The 16,753-nt window shown below is 35.7% G+C and overlaps 1 protein-coding gene and 1 long non-coding RNA gene across 25 annotated transcripts in view; both read right to left on the bottom strand.

Moving 5' to 3' along the window:
* FIP1L1 (factor interacting with PAPOLA and CPSF1) overlaps positions 1 to 16,753 on the bottom strand; it is an 82,919-nt gene that overhangs the window by 44,137 nt on the left and 22,029 nt on the right. For 8 of the 24 annotated variants that reach the window (XM_040483500.1, XM_040483481.1, XM_040483492.1 and 5 more), the window contains 2 exons: positions 12,421 to 12,530; positions 5,611 to 5,718 (listed from right to left, as the gene is read on the bottom strand). In XM_040483500.1, coding sequence (XP_040339434.1) covers positions 5,611 to 5,718; positions 12,421 to 12,530 — 218 coding nt within the window. The remainder of the gene's footprint in view (positions 1 to 5,610; positions 5,719 to 12,420; positions 12,531 to 16,753) is intronic. The other 16 variants (XM_040483578.1, XM_040483588.1, XM_040483552.1 and 13 more) reach the window with 3 other exon arrangements.
* Positions 2,768 to 4,136, bottom strand: LOC121035821 (uncharacterized). The gene is made up of 2 exons (XR_005793095.1): positions 3,716 to 4,136; positions 2,768 to 3,485 (listed from the first exon to the last, which is right to left on the bottom strand). It is a non-coding gene; the product is annotated as an uncharacterized LOC121035821 (long non-coding RNA).

Consider the following 16,753-nt stretch of genomic DNA (forward strand, 5'->3'; position numbering starts at 1 on the left):
ATGGGGGGGGAGAGAGAGAGAGAGAGAGAGAGAGAGAGAGAGAGAGAGAGAGAGAAAGAATCCCAAGCAGGCTCCTCACTGTCAGCACAGAGCCTGATGTGGGGCTCAAACTCACAAACCATGAGATCATGACTTGGGCCGAAACCAAGAGTTGGACACATAGCAACGGAGCCAGCCAGGTGCCCTGGTATAACATCTTTTAAGCTACTTTAGGAAAGAGAAGCATTGAAAGACATGAGGAATGAATTTAGCCACACAGGATGGGAAGGGAGGACATTTTAAATGGAGGGAATAACATAAGAGGAAAATAACATTTGCAGGATTCCAATTTCCAATTTTACAAATATACTATCTACCAATCTATATGCGAAAGAAAAAGCATGATATACCTTTGATACTGGTTACCAACAAAAAGACTTTCAAAGAGGCAAAATATAATTAAATGAGACTCACAAAAAAGAAAGTTCTATGAGGTTGTAAAATGCAATGCAAATGTTAGTGCCCATCAAAGCAAACTCTATCATTTTACCTCAAATTCCAAGGTGGTCACTAAACATTTCATTTTAATCTTTATGTCAAGCCAGAATCCGATCTCTCAATCAATGGTTCTCAATGTCTCCTACACATCAGAATCATCGGGAGCTTTTTTTTTCATTTTTTTTTAATGTTTATTTTTGAGAGAGAGAGAGAGACAGAGCACGAGTTGGGGAGGGGCAGAGAGAGAGAGGGAGACACAGAATCTGAAGCAGGCTCCAGGTTCTTAGCTGTCAGCAGAGCCCAATGCAGGGCTCGAATCCACGAAATGCAAGATCATGACCTGAGCTGAAGTTAGATGCTTAACTGACTGAGCCACCCAGGCGCCCTTGGGAGCTTAAGAATCCCAATGCCCAGAGTACACACCAGACAATTTAATTTCGTCTCTAGGGCTTGAGCATCCATAATTTTTTGAAGCTCCCTAGGTAATTCCAACACATAGCCAAAGTTGAGGACCACAACTAAAGACATGCCCAAGGAAGACACTTACATTGTATTCTCTTCTAGAAAGAATTTATAGTTGATAAACCAATACTTATCTCCCTATTACTGAATAAATATAAAGTCGCACTGACCAAGGCCTGATAATTAAAGACTATCATTCGTTGCATATATATTTTTATACTGATATTGTGAGTTTCGTGGACTCACACAGTACTACTTCAATACTTTTTTCAACCGTTATAAGAATAATCTTCTCTAAAGCATATACACAGTTTATGAAGAAAATGTAATCTATTTTTCAAGTGAAGATTAATCAAACATCCTGTGTTGAAAAATAATGTGTGTTCAACATAAAAATTAGAGAATTTAAAACTGTTTTCAGAGCACATAATTTATTGTCTAATAGTACTACAGTGAAAGAGACTACAGTGGGAGCAGAGATGCAAAAGGAACTAACATTATTGGGTGCCCCGCAACAGGTTCTTTTGCAGCCTTAGAAGCCATTTAATCCACAAGTACTTGGTATAAGTCCAATTAGTTTCATTTTCACAGCTGTGGAAAAAGGCTCTTTTGTGAGTAAAGTGCCGCACCAAGATTCAGGCTCAGGTATGACTCCAAATTCTACTTCTTCTACTAAGTGTTTTCCATGCTAATTCTCTGGGGACTGAATTCTTAAAATGTTAACTTTTCAAGCTATCTTAAAAACAAAGACCTTGAACGCTTAAAGATGAACTACGCTAAACTTTGACTCAGTAGAGCACATAAATGTGCTCATTAGGAAAGCCAAATTTACTCACTTTTGTGCAGAGCTTGAAATAATAAAGCTTTACCTACCATATTTATGTTTAATTTTATTTTTTAAATGTAGGGAAAGATATTCTACAGGGAATTTTTAAAAATAAAAGCCTTCATATGTCCAATCACATAAACTCTTACAAGCTACATAATACAAGCAATACACGTTCAAAGTGCTCAAATGCCATGAAGGTACAGATACATCTTTCCAGTACATTATTTCACCAAGACATAATAAGCAGTGCAAGAACAAATGAAGAGGTCAATCTTAGACTGAATGTCCATTTAACATTCAGTTTCATTGTACATTTTATGTTTGACTATTGTAAGAAGTGCAAGGTTTAAATATTTTAGTAATTCTGCATTAAGCAATTTTTACTTTTCCTCTTTCAAGAGTCTGAATCAGTTAAAAAGCCATGATATGAAAAAACAAGCTTACTAAGACAACCTAGAATATGCAACTACTTACCTAACAGATTTTAATATTATAAAATGAAAACAAAACACACAAACTGGACATTAGGATAAGATTACAGCAATCATCCTTATTGCCAATTTCAATTTTCTGTGTTCATTAAAACTGCTTCATTCTTCTAGTTGGCCTAATAAGTGTCACAAATTTGAATTTATAAAACAAAACTCACACCCAACAAAATGCCCTTGCTACATACAGTTATGAAGACTACTATTAACCAAAGTTGGAAAAATACTGTATTAACAGGAATATATGTGAGATAAGAAGTCCTGAGTCTCCAAATACAGTAACTTATTAAAAGGATTTCAATCATCGTTTAAGTGCTCTTACAAAGAGATTTATGCCATGTTTCAAAAACAAAACAAAGCAAAACACATTCCTCAGTTACACTAACTACAACGGGTAGAATCTCATTTTTTTATCCTATGTTGTAAAGTGTGTGTATGTGTACATATATATACATACACACATACACCATTCAAAAGGAGAGCAGTAGCTTTAACTAGAGTTTTTTTTTTCTTTTGAATTTTCAAAGGCACAAAACACGTACTGAAAATAGTGTCAAATTTCCTATTACCTGTATTCCTAAGACTGATCACAAAGTCAGAATGGGATTTTTCTGTGTTTCCAAAGCATCTTTTATTGGGGGGTGGGGATGGGCAAGTACAAGTATAAACACTGAACTGCATTACTTCAGATATGAGAACTATTATTTTCTCTATAAACTACTTAAGAAATAAACCATTATATCAAAAGTACAACTATTTTAAGCAAAACATTCTGTCAAATGACTGATATAAAAGGAATTTTAGATACTAAAGTAGCAAAAGAAACAAAAGCAAAGTTTTAAATTACACTAAAACTAAGTGACTTAACTATATCTATGCCTTTGCTTATGAAAATCAAGCTGCCTGAATTGCAAGTATTAAAAGGCAGAAAACCAGGGATTCTAGCCCTGACTTTGCCTCTTAATTAGCCATAAATTTGGGCAGATTTCCTACTTTCTTAGATCTCCTTTTCCATGTAAACCAGGGACTAGCCAGAAAAAAAGAATTTCATGATTAAAAGGGACCTTCCTGATAACACAGTCTAGCCCTGTCATATTAAAAATGTAGACACAGAGGCCTAGAGATTTTAGGGAACTGTCCTAAATTCACACAGGCACAAAACTAAACCTAATACCCAAATCCAGTACTTATGCCATGAAACTGCTGTTAAGTTTAAGAATACAGCTATTCTAGGGCGCCTGGGTGGCACAGTCGGTTAAGTGTCCGACTTCAACCAGGTCACGATCTCACGGTCCGTGAGTTCGAGCCCCGCGTCGGGCTCTGGGCTGATGGCTCAGAGCCTGGAGCCTGTTTCCGATTCTGTGTCTCCCTCTCTCTCTGCCCCTCGCCCATTTATGCTCTGTCTCTCTCTGTCCCAAAAATAAATAAACGTTGAAAAAAAAAAATTTTAAAAGAATACAGCTATTCTTTATATACAAAGATGGCTACTGATTCGTTTCAATAGTACAATGATGAAAATTAAAGCTCTTATCATCTGGCCCTTTGGGGATCAGTAAACAGACTGCCAAGATTGCTGACCAGGTTAAATAAGTATAAATCTAGAGTTTCTCTACGCACTGTGTGCTATAATAACCAAGTTTGTCATTATACAGAAATTATATTAGCAGCACTCTTCTTACACTATGGGATTTCACAGAAATAGTAAATGTGAAAAGATTCATAGACTCCACGCCACACTTATCAGATCTAACTTTTCTTTATTTAAAGTAACTCTTTTGAAATTTCTACTGGTTCTTCAAGAATGCCAGTTTTAAAAAAATAAGATTGGGGCGCCAGAGTTAAGCATCCGACTCTTGATTTCAGCTCGGGTCATGATCTCACGGTTCAGTTAAGCATCCGACTCTTGATTTCAGCTCGGGTCATGATCTCATGGTTCATGAGATCAAGCCCTGTGTTGGGCTATGCACTGTCAGCACCTGCTTGGGATTTTTCCTCTCCCTCTCTGCCCACTTGTGCACACACACGCGTGCGCGCTCTCTCTCTCTCTCTCTCTCTCTCTCTCTCTCTCTCAAAATAAACAAACATCAGAAAAAAACTCCTAAGATTAATATCATATAATCCTATGAAAAAAGGTCAATAAGCACTTAATAACAGGAAGATATGCAAATTTTCATTCTATAACCACCAACACATGCAACTGATACTATTCTAAGAATATAGGTAATATATTTCTATCTGCATCAATTACTATACTTACATTTTGGATATTCTTTAAAAAAGTCAAAATATTTTTGACTTTGAGGTGAATAGCCACTTTTGAGAATGACTAAGCTTATTGTCTCCTAACAAGAGATCCTATCAAAGCCAAGCTGACTAGAAATTCTTACTATTCATGAAGAATATATAATGAAGTCCCCAAAGAAAAGGAAATCTAAAAAAATAAAAATTTGATTGTTTCCTCCCTTTGCTTTTCTTTTAGGTGTTATGATCAAAGATATCTGACCATAACTTACATATTTAAAAGTTTATAAATGAAAATAATCAAAAGCACATTAACGTAAAAGCATCAACCTGCCGAGGAAGAAAGTTTAAAATGCTGGAACAACAAAAACCAACAAAATACCACCCCCACACCGTTGTTTAAAACTTTAAATAGTAAATGAGGGAGGTATCTAACTCTGTATTTCTAAGTCAAGCAAACTGTAATTGCTCAGATTGATTACTATTGGCAATGCACTGTCATACCCTGACATGACTGCTTCTTACTACATCCCTTCGGATAGAAATTATGATTCCCATTTTACAGGCTCAGAGAGTATACAGTATCCATCCACAGGTGCACGCTTTGTAAGTGTAAGATTTAGAATACAGACCAGAATTCTGCAGAGGGGGATCAGGAGTAAAAGCTGGTAGACTCAATGAAATGGCTGCTTTATGCACTATAGTTGAGATAAAACGTTTGGAAAGATTCGATGCAGTTCAATTTTACAGGTTCTAAATACTAGCTCAGAAGGCTAAATTTTATTCAACAAAGAGAAACACCCAGCGATTTTTTAATAGGGTGTGATATGAGAAAGAAACCTGCAGCAGCGGGGAGAAAAAAAATGCTTATTGAGCTATTAGATGGTTCCACGCAATTTATAATGTAGTATAAAAGTCAGAGAGAGAAGAGGGAAGGTGTGAGCTGATACGGCCTGACTCATGATTTTTAAAACCCTCAATTTCTGTAATAAAAAAGCATAATTGAGGGGGCAAAAATATGGTACAATCCAATCAAAATTTATCTTAGTAATAAACAAAACAACACTGATGACCTAAACATCAGGGAGTAGCCAATGTTTAAAACAGCCTTACCTTAGGTCAGGTGATTCGGCCCTCCCATATCGGTCCTGCCACTTCCCAACGCTGGAATTGGCTTTTCTGGAGGCAGTACTTGTCTGAGACTGAGAGGAGGTGCTGTTTCTGGTGAGATAAATTTTCTATGTTTTTTCTTACATATTGTTGTCTCTGACCCCCCTTGTTCTGTCTTTTTTTTTTTCCTTTTTTTTTGACATGCTTTTTCTAAAGTCCTTTAGCATGTTCCTATCGTATCATTTTCTTCAAGTCTCTGTGGTACTAAAATCGCTAGTAGGTATTTAAATATTAACGTGTTATCAACATTTTAGTAACTCTAGAATATTTTCAGAAATCTTTTTCAAAATAGTATGTCAAAATGCAGAAATAAGAAAAGAACCAAGGGCTTATCAGGTTATTATCAAGAAATAAATTTCTGTGCTTTTATGAGTGACATAAACTTCCACGGTTTCACAAAACCTTATTCAAAACTTTTGAGGTTTTTTTCCCCTACACTCTTCAATAGGTACAAATATTGTTAGTGTAGCAGTTAAAAGTAACACTCTGATGTGTCTTATAAAAACCTACACTAAATAAATATATTTCATAAAAATTCCATTTCAAAGTAACTTTCAAAATAACATTCTAAAGAAAGTTAATTATATCCCTAGTGCAATACTCCATAGAAAGTTCAGCTATTTGCACTCTTGCCAGTCCTTTAAAAGACTAATAAGACACTCTTTCAATAGCAAAGTTTTCTATAGGAAAAAAATGTATGTTTATGTATCTGTTTATTTTTGTAAAAAGAAACAAAGGAAGAATAAACTAGAAACTAGACACAATGAAGTTAATTATTAACAGGAGTGAAAGAAGCAGGGGAAAGAATGCACTTGGGACTCTCTTCAAAGTTTTACATTGGCAAAAAAAATGTCAATAAACATGGAGAAAAAGAAAAGCTAATATTGAATACAAACAGAAACAATGGATATAATACTTTAAGTGATTAATATAACCACTCTAAAGGAAACTTCTGACTATTTTAACTACATACTCTCATCTTAAAAAAAAAAAAAAGAATTCCAAAGAAATCTTGAATTCTATTTAATAGGTTTGGTTTTTGCAATGGTAAGTGCAGAAGTTCTAATCTGTTCTGAGTATATTTTAGGATGAAGCAAAGAGTATATATACTGAAATTGTTGGGAAATAGGTTCTCAATGTGGTAAAACAGAGATGTAATCTGGATTAAGGAAAGGGAAGTAGAAACCTGTGGTGTCAAATGTGAAGTAAAAGAAGGATGAATGATTAAAATTATACATAAGGCAATTTTATATTGAAATTGGTTGTTTTCTCCCAGCCGTGAGTGCGGAAAAAGCCTAGAAACAGTGACACTCCAACAGCAATGAGCATAACTGGTGCCAAGATCTTGGTTTCTAATCATCATTTCCCATTAAAAGTCATCAAGGTGCTTTCAAGTCCCTGGCTGCTCCCAAGGAGGGGCAGAGGAAGTACAAGATAAGCATGGAACATTTGGTAAAGCTAGAAAGTAAAAAAAAATCCTCAAAAACAAAACAAAACAAAACAAAAAACATGATGGGGACATGTCAAAAGGGCACAGGAGCCACTCTGAAGAGGCTCCCATGAAGCAAGTCTGAAACAATTTGAGCATCAATATGAATTACAGTATATAAGTAGTATATATAGTTTATATACTACATATACAAATAAACCATATTTATAAGCAACAAATACACTCTCACATATAAAATAAAAATTAATGAGTCTAGATGATAATAAATAAGTGGAGGAGGTGGGAAAGCCCATTTTTAAAGAAGAATGCCAGCTAATTAATGTAAGAGAAATAACAGAGTTAGATAATCAGTATTTTACAGTCATTACAGTAGTAACGGGAAAAAGCAAAAATCAACAATGGGATTTTAAAGTTTGGGAAGTTTAAAAAAGAAACAGGATATTTACCATCTCCTCACATATTATTTATTAAATACAAACAGTAAAAAGAATAACTTTGCAGTGCAGAAACCCAAAGAACACCATTACAACTAAGTGATTAAAGTTATCATCTCTAAAAATGGGGAAAATGACATCATGTACCTCAAGGCTGATGCACTGAGGACAGAACATCACATATGTAGTTTCCTGCCCAAAAAGCAAAACCTGAACCTAATAAAGAGGAAACATCAGGCAAACTCAGATTGAGGGAGATGACTTACAAAACAACCAGACTGCACTCTTCAAAATTCAGAGTCAACAAATACAAAGAATGTCTGAGAAACTGTCTCAGATGATAAAATAATGAGATAAAAGAGTTAATTACCCTGGACTGAACCCGAAATCAAGGAAAGAACTGCCATTAAAGACATCATTGAAATAATCAGCAAAATTTATGACTTGTATATTAACATACTGGCTCATTGTAAGATTTTCTCACTTTGATTAACTGTGTACTAAGATTACATAACAGAATGTCCTTGTTCTTAAAAAATGATGTTTACAATTAACAAATGATTCAAAAAGGAAAATATTTTGGGCAAATTATAAAGCAAATATGGCAAAATGTTAATAAATGATAAATTTGGGTGAATAATATTCAATGTTCATGAGTGTTCAGTTTGTGAAAATTTATCAAGCTGTACATTCTTGACATAATATGAAAACTTTTAAAGATATAGGAAAACATTCTGATATATTAAATATTAACATTTTACTTAAGTATGCCAATTTGCTGGGCAACACAGAAAGTTAGAAACCCAGCATTTCCATCGATAAAGTACAAAGATCCATTTAAAAAAAGTTCTGTGCAAACATACCAATAGTCATCTACACATTAGTAAGGCAATCTAAGATTTTAAACAAAGGCAATACAGTGGTTAGGTCAGTAAGTAGTACAGCTCATTACTATTTGTTGGGCAGTCTCTATTATGTCTTAAATGGCATTCCTGTCTACTCCCTAAAGTCAGTAAAATTTTACTTTCACACAGGTCCTTCTAATCTCCATAAATACAAAGACCAAAACAGAAAAACACAAGTATTTATTTAGGGAAATACTTCACAATGAACAAAAGTGTGCTTTTGATCAAGTGAAGAGGAACCCAGAAAACAAACTTTCCTAATGAAAAACAGGTACTGTTCTCTGTATCAAGAAAGTGACAACACTGACATGTTGGGTATGTCTCTATAGGTTATGGTAGCAATTATCCACTTTTTTTGGTAGTAGTGATAGATCGACTAACTTTTCTGTCATTTCTTTACCTTTTTACCGACCCTTTCCTGCCACTATTCTCCATCTCTCCTTCAGTCCATGGCCGTCCATCATTATAATCACTTTCTCAAGGACCCTCTCACCTTCCTTGCACCTTTGTCATATTTGCCTGGTATAACCACAACTCATATTAAATCCCACTAGCTAGTCTTCATAAACATACAAATACCTGGCAAGGGCAAGGCAAACACATCCAAGCAAGCTGACTACTGGTCTCATTTTAAACACATAACCATCAACTTCAAGACAAGTTGGAAATGTACAGTCTCTCTCCCTTTGTCAATTTTTTTACTCTACTAATTCATTCCCACCAGCATATAAAAATATTGCCATTTGTATCTTGAAAAAAAAAAAGTCTTCTTTTGACAGCACACTTCCCTCCAAGTACTGGCTACAATCTGACTCATTTCCCCCTAAGTTTATTCACACACCTCTAAATGACTATTTCAGAATTTCTCCTCTTGTCAAACATTCAACACCCACTTCTACATCCTCACATCCACCAGGTAAGTCAGCATCCCGTGTTGTTGGGAAAAACCGACTCCCATCATTATCTTACCTATCCACCCCCTCCTCCTCTCCTGTTATTGAGTGAACTGCCCATCTCCTTTTTAAGGCTAACTGCACCGCTTCCCTTCCCCCCCATTATATCCGTCTCCTCTGATCTTAAGGACATTGTTCTAACTGTCCCTTCTTGCTTCTTGAATCATCAACTTCCCCTCTAGTAACTCATTCTTGTAAGTATACAAGCATGCTGTAATTTTCATTTTAGAAAAAAACAGCCTCCTGACCCCACATTTCCCTTCAGATACTGTTCCATTTTTCTGCCCCTCTCAAAAGTAAAAAGAAAAAAATTCTCAAAGAAGTTACACATATTTTCTCATTCTAATTCCTCTCCTATTCTCTCTTGAATCCATTCCAAAAAGTCTTTTTTCAATCTTCACCTTATACCACTAAAAAGGATCCTGGTCAGGACCACCAGCAACTTTTACGTTTTAAAATCCAAAAGCCAGGGCGCCTCACTGGCTCTGTCAGTAGGGCATAGGACTCTTGATCTTGGGGTTGTGAGGTCAAGTCCCACATTGGGTGTAGAGATTATTTAAAAATAAAATCTTAAAAAAGTAACTAAAATAAAATCCAAAAGTCATCCTCAGCCCTCTTCTTCTTGGCCAATCAGTATTATTTGGTAGTTAATTGTTCTTCTACTTTGAAACTACACTGGGTGTTCTTCCTATGTCAGTAGTAATTCTTCTGTATGGATCTCCTCCTCCCTCATTCTTATTTTTCTGACCTGCAAGGAAATGCCCCAAGGCTCTGTCCCTCTTACCACTTCTTTCGATACTTACCTCTTTTACAATCAAATTCAGTTTCACAACTTCATTTAAATACTACTTAAACACTGATCACTCCCAAATTTCTATCTCCGGCCCATACCTTTTCCCTCTATTGCAGATCCATAGATCTACTTCCTATGCAAATTTTCCACTTATATGTCTAATAGACAACTCAATTTTAGTATATCCTAAACTGAACTCTTGGTCTTCTCCCTCCAAAAAAGCATTCCTCCCGTAGTCTCTTCTATTTCAGATGTAAAAGATCTTTTACATCTTTTGAAATGTATCCAATATCTGTCTTCTCCTCACCATCTGCACCACAACCACTTTGTCCAAGTTACCACTATCTCTTGACTAGATCACTGTTACGACCTCTTAACTGGCTTCTCAGCTTCTGCCCTTAATCTCTCTGTAGTCTGATCTTAAATAAAGCAATGAAGACTTAAAAAACCTACAGTAGATAATTTCATTCCTCTGCACAAACTCTGACAGTGGCACCCCATTTACTTTACTTATAGGAAAAGCCAAAGCCTGTATAACGGTACAATGCCCTGCAAATCTGGCCCAAGGTTGGTAGGTTGGTTGGTTGGTTGGTTGGTTGATGGAAGGGGCAGTCCTGCTACTAATTCCTAAATAGTTTATTAGCAAATATCTATAGAGTATTACTTCTGTATTATTTTTCCAGAATATTTCACATAAATGAAGTCATTTAATATACATAACTACCCTGTGAGGGATGTCTTATTATTATTACATTTTACAGATCAGGAAATGAAAGAACAAGATTAGGGGATGTGCTCAAGGACACAGAGCTAGTAAGCAATAGAGCCAGAATTTGAATCCCAGAAGTCTGGCTGTAGAGTCCAAGCTCTTCACATCCTTCTCTACTGCAGAACACGATAAACTCAATGAATGAGAGTGACCTCTTTTAAAATAGGAAAAAAAAGCAAAAGAAGACTACATAATAAAGGAATCAGTATTCCTCAGCTATCATAACTTCTTAGCCAAACATTTTATGAGACTGCATTTATTTAAATAATATTTGAAAATGTCCATGACTAATAATTGTTAGGATGAGAAGAGAGTCAAAATCCAAGATGGCTTTGTGACATTTAATTTTGGCTGAAAGTTTCAAGAATCTTTATCTTAAGGCTAAACCACATGTTCCCATATGGGCTCTTCCTGCATTTGTATATTATGAAATATAATCTCTTATAGCAATTCAAAATTGCAGAATAACAAAACCAGAAAACTGTATAAAATAAATTTAAGTAACGCAAAAGGTAAATGATCTGGGTGAGAACGAGTAACAGCTTGGTGACTGACTTGTTTCAGGCCCAGAGAAATACCTGATTTAAGTCATCTTTACCTAACTCAAAATTAAACTGCTAACATCAAACTTCCTTAGTCTCAGTTTATCCTTTACCATTTTCCTGGTAACAGGCTAACCATTTGTCATGTTTAAATTAAAAGGACATTTGCCAGCACATTTGTTTCTTACAATTGGTACCTTGTGGAACTTAAAGTTAGGTATTATCAAAATAAACCAAAGAAAGAAAAGAAAGTGGTTTTAATTGGAAAGATTGCCCAGGCTGAAATGTCCACCATCTTTTACTAAAATCTGTAAAACACATTTAGGCCAATAGATCTAGACTTATTAAGTCCAATAATTCTTTATGTAAGAATAATAAGCACAGAAAACAGCAAGACCAGGGGCTCCTGGGTGGCGCAGTCGGTTAAGCGTCCGACTTCAGCCAGGTCACGGTCTCACGGTCCGTGAGTTCGAGCCCCGCGTCAGGCTCTGGGCTGATGGCTCGGAGCCTGGAGCCTGTTTCCGATTCTGTGTCTCCCTCTCTCTCTGCCCCTCCCCCGTTCATGCTCTGTCTCTCTCTGTCCCAAAAAATAAATAAACGTTGAAAAAAAAAAAATTAAAAAAAAAAAAGAAAACAGCAAGACCATTGTTATTGCCATCTCTCCTGAATGTAAGATTGTCTTTTTTACGGACGTGTAACTATATACCATGCTTCATTTCTTGCTCACCTAAATGTTTTTTAAATGGGAAGGCACCAAGAAGAGTTTTTCACAAAGAACTCATTTTGTATTAAAACAACGTGAAATGTTCTTTGACAGAATATTCAGCGCTTTTACATTTTATAGCACTAATACAAGATGAAGATACCAATGCCTTCAATAAATGGAGTTATTAATTGTCTAACTAACCTGCTTGGTGGGAGTCCAGTCTTGAACAAAGAAGGAGGAGAAGTAAACTCAGCTTTTGTAGATGGAAGTGCTGCTTCCTTCTCTGAATTTCCAGTTCGTCCTTGCTGTACCTTAAAAAAAAGGGTTATTAGCTTATTTAATAGAACACTCAAATATACTACAAGTATTAAAATAAATTTGTAACATCTAATTTTAAATTAAATATGAAGAATGTTTTGTTGCTGAATATTTAATAAAATTACCTTATCTTAGAACAGCATTATGAGAAAGGCACCAAAGATGGATTATGGAATCAAAATGTTCCCAACTATTAACAAGTTCACATTAATGTTACTTAAAAGTCTAGTAAGCTCTAACTCTTTAGTCCTTTCATAAATTCCCTCAAACTGCCACAAATGAGCCCAAGATACATGGTTATGACCCCACATTTCAAAGTTCAAGAAAGGCCTTGAAGAATTTTCCTCTTCTATGTTTACTACCATTCTAAAACAACCAGTGCCCATTTTCGCCATTCTGACCATTTTCTATTCAGACTGTGATTTGCTCCAACATAAATATTAACAACTTTCCATACCATTTGTTTCCCCATCATCAGCAGTACACTGTCCTGCCAGTTCAGCACACTTAAAAGCTTGATGGCTGTTTCCTTAATAACCTCTATTCCCTCCTTTATACTGACTTTCAAATCAGTTATCTACTTACTCCATAATTTCTCCCATATTAACCCTCCTTTCTACTCCTATCAGATCTTTTGAGTATGGTCCAGTCATACTCCTTTAGACTGGTGAAATTTTTCCTTTATGTTCTTTTGCTTTTATACTCACCTATCTTAAATCATCATTTATTTATTAAATCTAAACAAACTACATTTACCCTACACTTGAAGAACATCACACCATATTTTATGTCCTACTTAAATTCTACTGCTCAGTCTAAATTCAGCATCATTCTCTTTCCCCAGGAGACAAAGGCCAAGAAACACTCAGATACTTTGATATACTCAAACCACTGATTCAATTCCAGAAACTATCTACCTTTCATGTAATCATTACATGAGAAAAAGAATATATTTGAGTCATTAAAATCAGATCTCTTATTAATACCACAGAACCTAATCCACAATTGGTGTCTTCATACAATTAGGGTTTTACACGGACATTTTACTTGAAAATGAGTTCTACTCATTAAAAAAACTCATTTAGGGGCGCTTGGGTGGCGCAGTCGGTTAAGCGTCCGACTTCAGCCAGGTCACGATCTCGCGGTCCGTGAGTTCGAGCCCCACGTCGGGCTCTGGGCTGATGGCTCAGAGCCTGGAGCCTGTTTCCGATTCTGTGTCTTCCTCTCTGTCTGCCCCTCCCCCGTTCATGCTCTGTCTCTCTCTGTCCCAAAAATAAATAAACGTTGAAAAAAAAAATTAAAAAAAAAAAAAAAAAAACTCATTTAAAAGGCCCAGATCCTAATGAGGGATGACTGAGGATCAGCACTAAGACAATGAGGATAGAAAGAAATGGATTTGACAGACACTTGACAGGTAAACTGACAGAATGTGGTGACAAGAGAAATAAAACATGGTTCACTCATCAAACATTAAATATCTATTGTTATCTAAAAATCTTTCACCAGAAGCTGAGATTACAGACAGAAATACAACAAAATCTCAGGCCATGGGACAAGACAGACACATAAACAACCAGAGCAATACAATAAATGCTATGAAAAAAGTATCTATGAGATAAAAATGCTATGAGAACACAGAAAAAGAAATGTATTATTCTTCCTGCATGTCAGGAATATTGAGAGTTGACAGTATGGTCTCAACTGTTCCCCTGAGCTCCAATAATTTATATCCAACATCTTATCTATCTAATAAGCAACTCAAACTTACTGTGGTCAAAACAAAACTACTGATTTTCTACTATCCCCCATTCTGATTCTCCCCAAGTTTTCCCAGTAAATAGTACCATCATCTACTGAGTTGCTCAAGGAAAAAAAAAAAAATCCCAGGAATTATCCAATAGATATGACAATCCTATGTCAGCTGTACCTTTACAATATATACCAAATTCAACCATTTATTATGTCCACCCCTAAAACCCAGGTTAAACTTACCACTTCTCAACTGTTCTACTGAATTGTCTCTGCTTTGACCTTACCTCTAAAAAATCTATCCCCTGTATACAGCCAAGCACTGTTATTAAAAGTGTAAATCACCTCATGTCTCTCTCCTGCTCAAAATTCTCTAATAGTTTCCCAACACAAACAGAATGAAACCTAAATTTCTTATCATGGACTACAAGGATTTATACTGCATTTAGGTTTTATTCAAATCTGTATCCCAATACCTAAAAACAGTGCCTGGAATAAGTTTTCAGTATATATTTTTATTTGACTGACTTTGGGATTCACCTTAAATGTCACTTCAAAGTCTTTCACAGGACATGGAGTTTTGGCCCAATTATCTAATCAATCACGACTTTTCCCATTAAGTCAGAAAAACTCTAAGATCACAAAGTCTAGGTCTATAATGCTCACCTCCCCTCCCTACTTAAGTCAGAGCTGCTTCCTAACATAGTCAATGCTCAATTAAAAACTGGGGAAGGGAATGGGAAGAGAGTTGAAGAAGTAAAAGAGGAGGGAAAAAAAGAAAGAGCAAAGATGAAAAAAAAAGAGCAAAGATGAAAAATTATTTACAACAGGGGAAAAGACATCAGGAAGACAGTACACTTTTAAACATGTAAAAATTGCTTGTTTCCTTAGTTTTCTTTTCTCCTTTATTTCCTTGTAAAATACTCCTACTAATTCTGAAAGTCCTCGCCATTTTAGCAAGTCTCCTAATCAACTTGCATCCACTTGTTTTTCTTCAGATGTTGCACTCAGGGTTACAGACAGAATTTGTTTAACCAGAATGAGATAATTTTTTAATATGATCTCATATTTTAAGAAATGACTGTAAGATACCATGACAGGTTCTCTAAACACAAAGTCATGTCAGGTCTTACATATCCAAACAAAAGTTTGAGTGAAGTCTGTAACCTTGAGAAGCTCAATATTTACCCAAATTATGCTACCAATGTACCAAAACTTAAATTATTTTATGAAATTTCCTTCAGCTACCCTTCACAGGTTAACCTTCCAAACAAAATATCTAAAAAGAAATTTATTGTGTGCTACACCCAAATAATGCATCATGCAACTATTTAAAATGTTATCAAAAAACTTTAATAACCTAGAAAAGCATCTGCCACATAAATGTTAAGGTAAAAAAGGAAAAGTAGCAAATCATATAAATTACCAAAATTTTGTTTCAACCCACAAGAAAAAGACCGCGAACACAATAAAATTTGGGACTCTGAAAACAGATGAAAAGATAGTAACTGACTGAGCAGAATAAAGAAACCTGAATCCTAAGTCAGCAATAACAAAATAAAGATACTATGATTCTCATGGCAGAACCCCAAAAGGTTCAGCAACTGGACAACTCCAGTTTCCAGAACATTTGAATCAGGTAAGTATAAACCCTCTAGGCAGGCCACTGGAATCTATTCCCTAAAAAATCAAATCACCACAAAAACAAAAAACAAAACAACCTAAAGATACTGACGTGTGGGACTACTAAAAATGCTTAGCCCTACAGAAAAGCCTATAGCAAATTTTATTCATATTCAGAGTTCCCAATCACCTTTTGAGTGGCCCATTCCCTTGTGAGTGAATGGCCAAGGACCAACAAACATTTATTTGAGAAAAGTCAGTCAAAGGCCAAAAACAACAAACACACTATGCAGGAAAATCTAAATGAAACAAACAACGTATCATCAACACAAATATCTTTTGAGAGACAGATGAGAAAAAAAACACTATATCAGTGCATGCATGAACAACAGCAGGACACTAAGGTTAAATACTAAAGAAAAATTTTCTTGAATATTAACAATATAACCACAGAAATGACAGTGAACAGAAGGGTTATAAGGTGGAAAAAATTTCCCAGATAATGGAAGACAAAGAGGTGGAAAGTAAAAGAGAAAAGAAAATTAAAGGACCAGTATAAGAAGTCCGATATTTAATTAAAAAGGAATTTAAGGGGCGCCTGGGTGGCGCAGTCGGTTAAGCGTCCGACTTCAGCCAGGTCACAATCTCGCGGTCCGTGAGTTCGAGCCCCGCGTCGGGCTCTGGGCTGATGGCTCAGAGCCTGGAGCCTGTTTCTGATTCTGTCTCCCTCTCTCTCTGCCCCTCCCCCGTTCATGCTCTGTCTGTCTCTGTCCCAAAAATAAATAAACGTTGGAAAAAAAAAAAAAATTTTTTTTAAATAAATAAATAAATAAATAAAAAGGAA

This window comes from Herpailurus yagouaroundi, unplaced genomic scaffold (assembly GCF_014898765.1).
Source record: "Herpailurus yagouaroundi ecotype Mexico unplaced genomic scaffold, PumYag 28, whole genome shotgun sequence".
Lineage (NCBI taxonomy): Eukaryota > Metazoa > Chordata > Mammalia > Carnivora > Felidae > Herpailurus > Herpailurus yagouaroundi.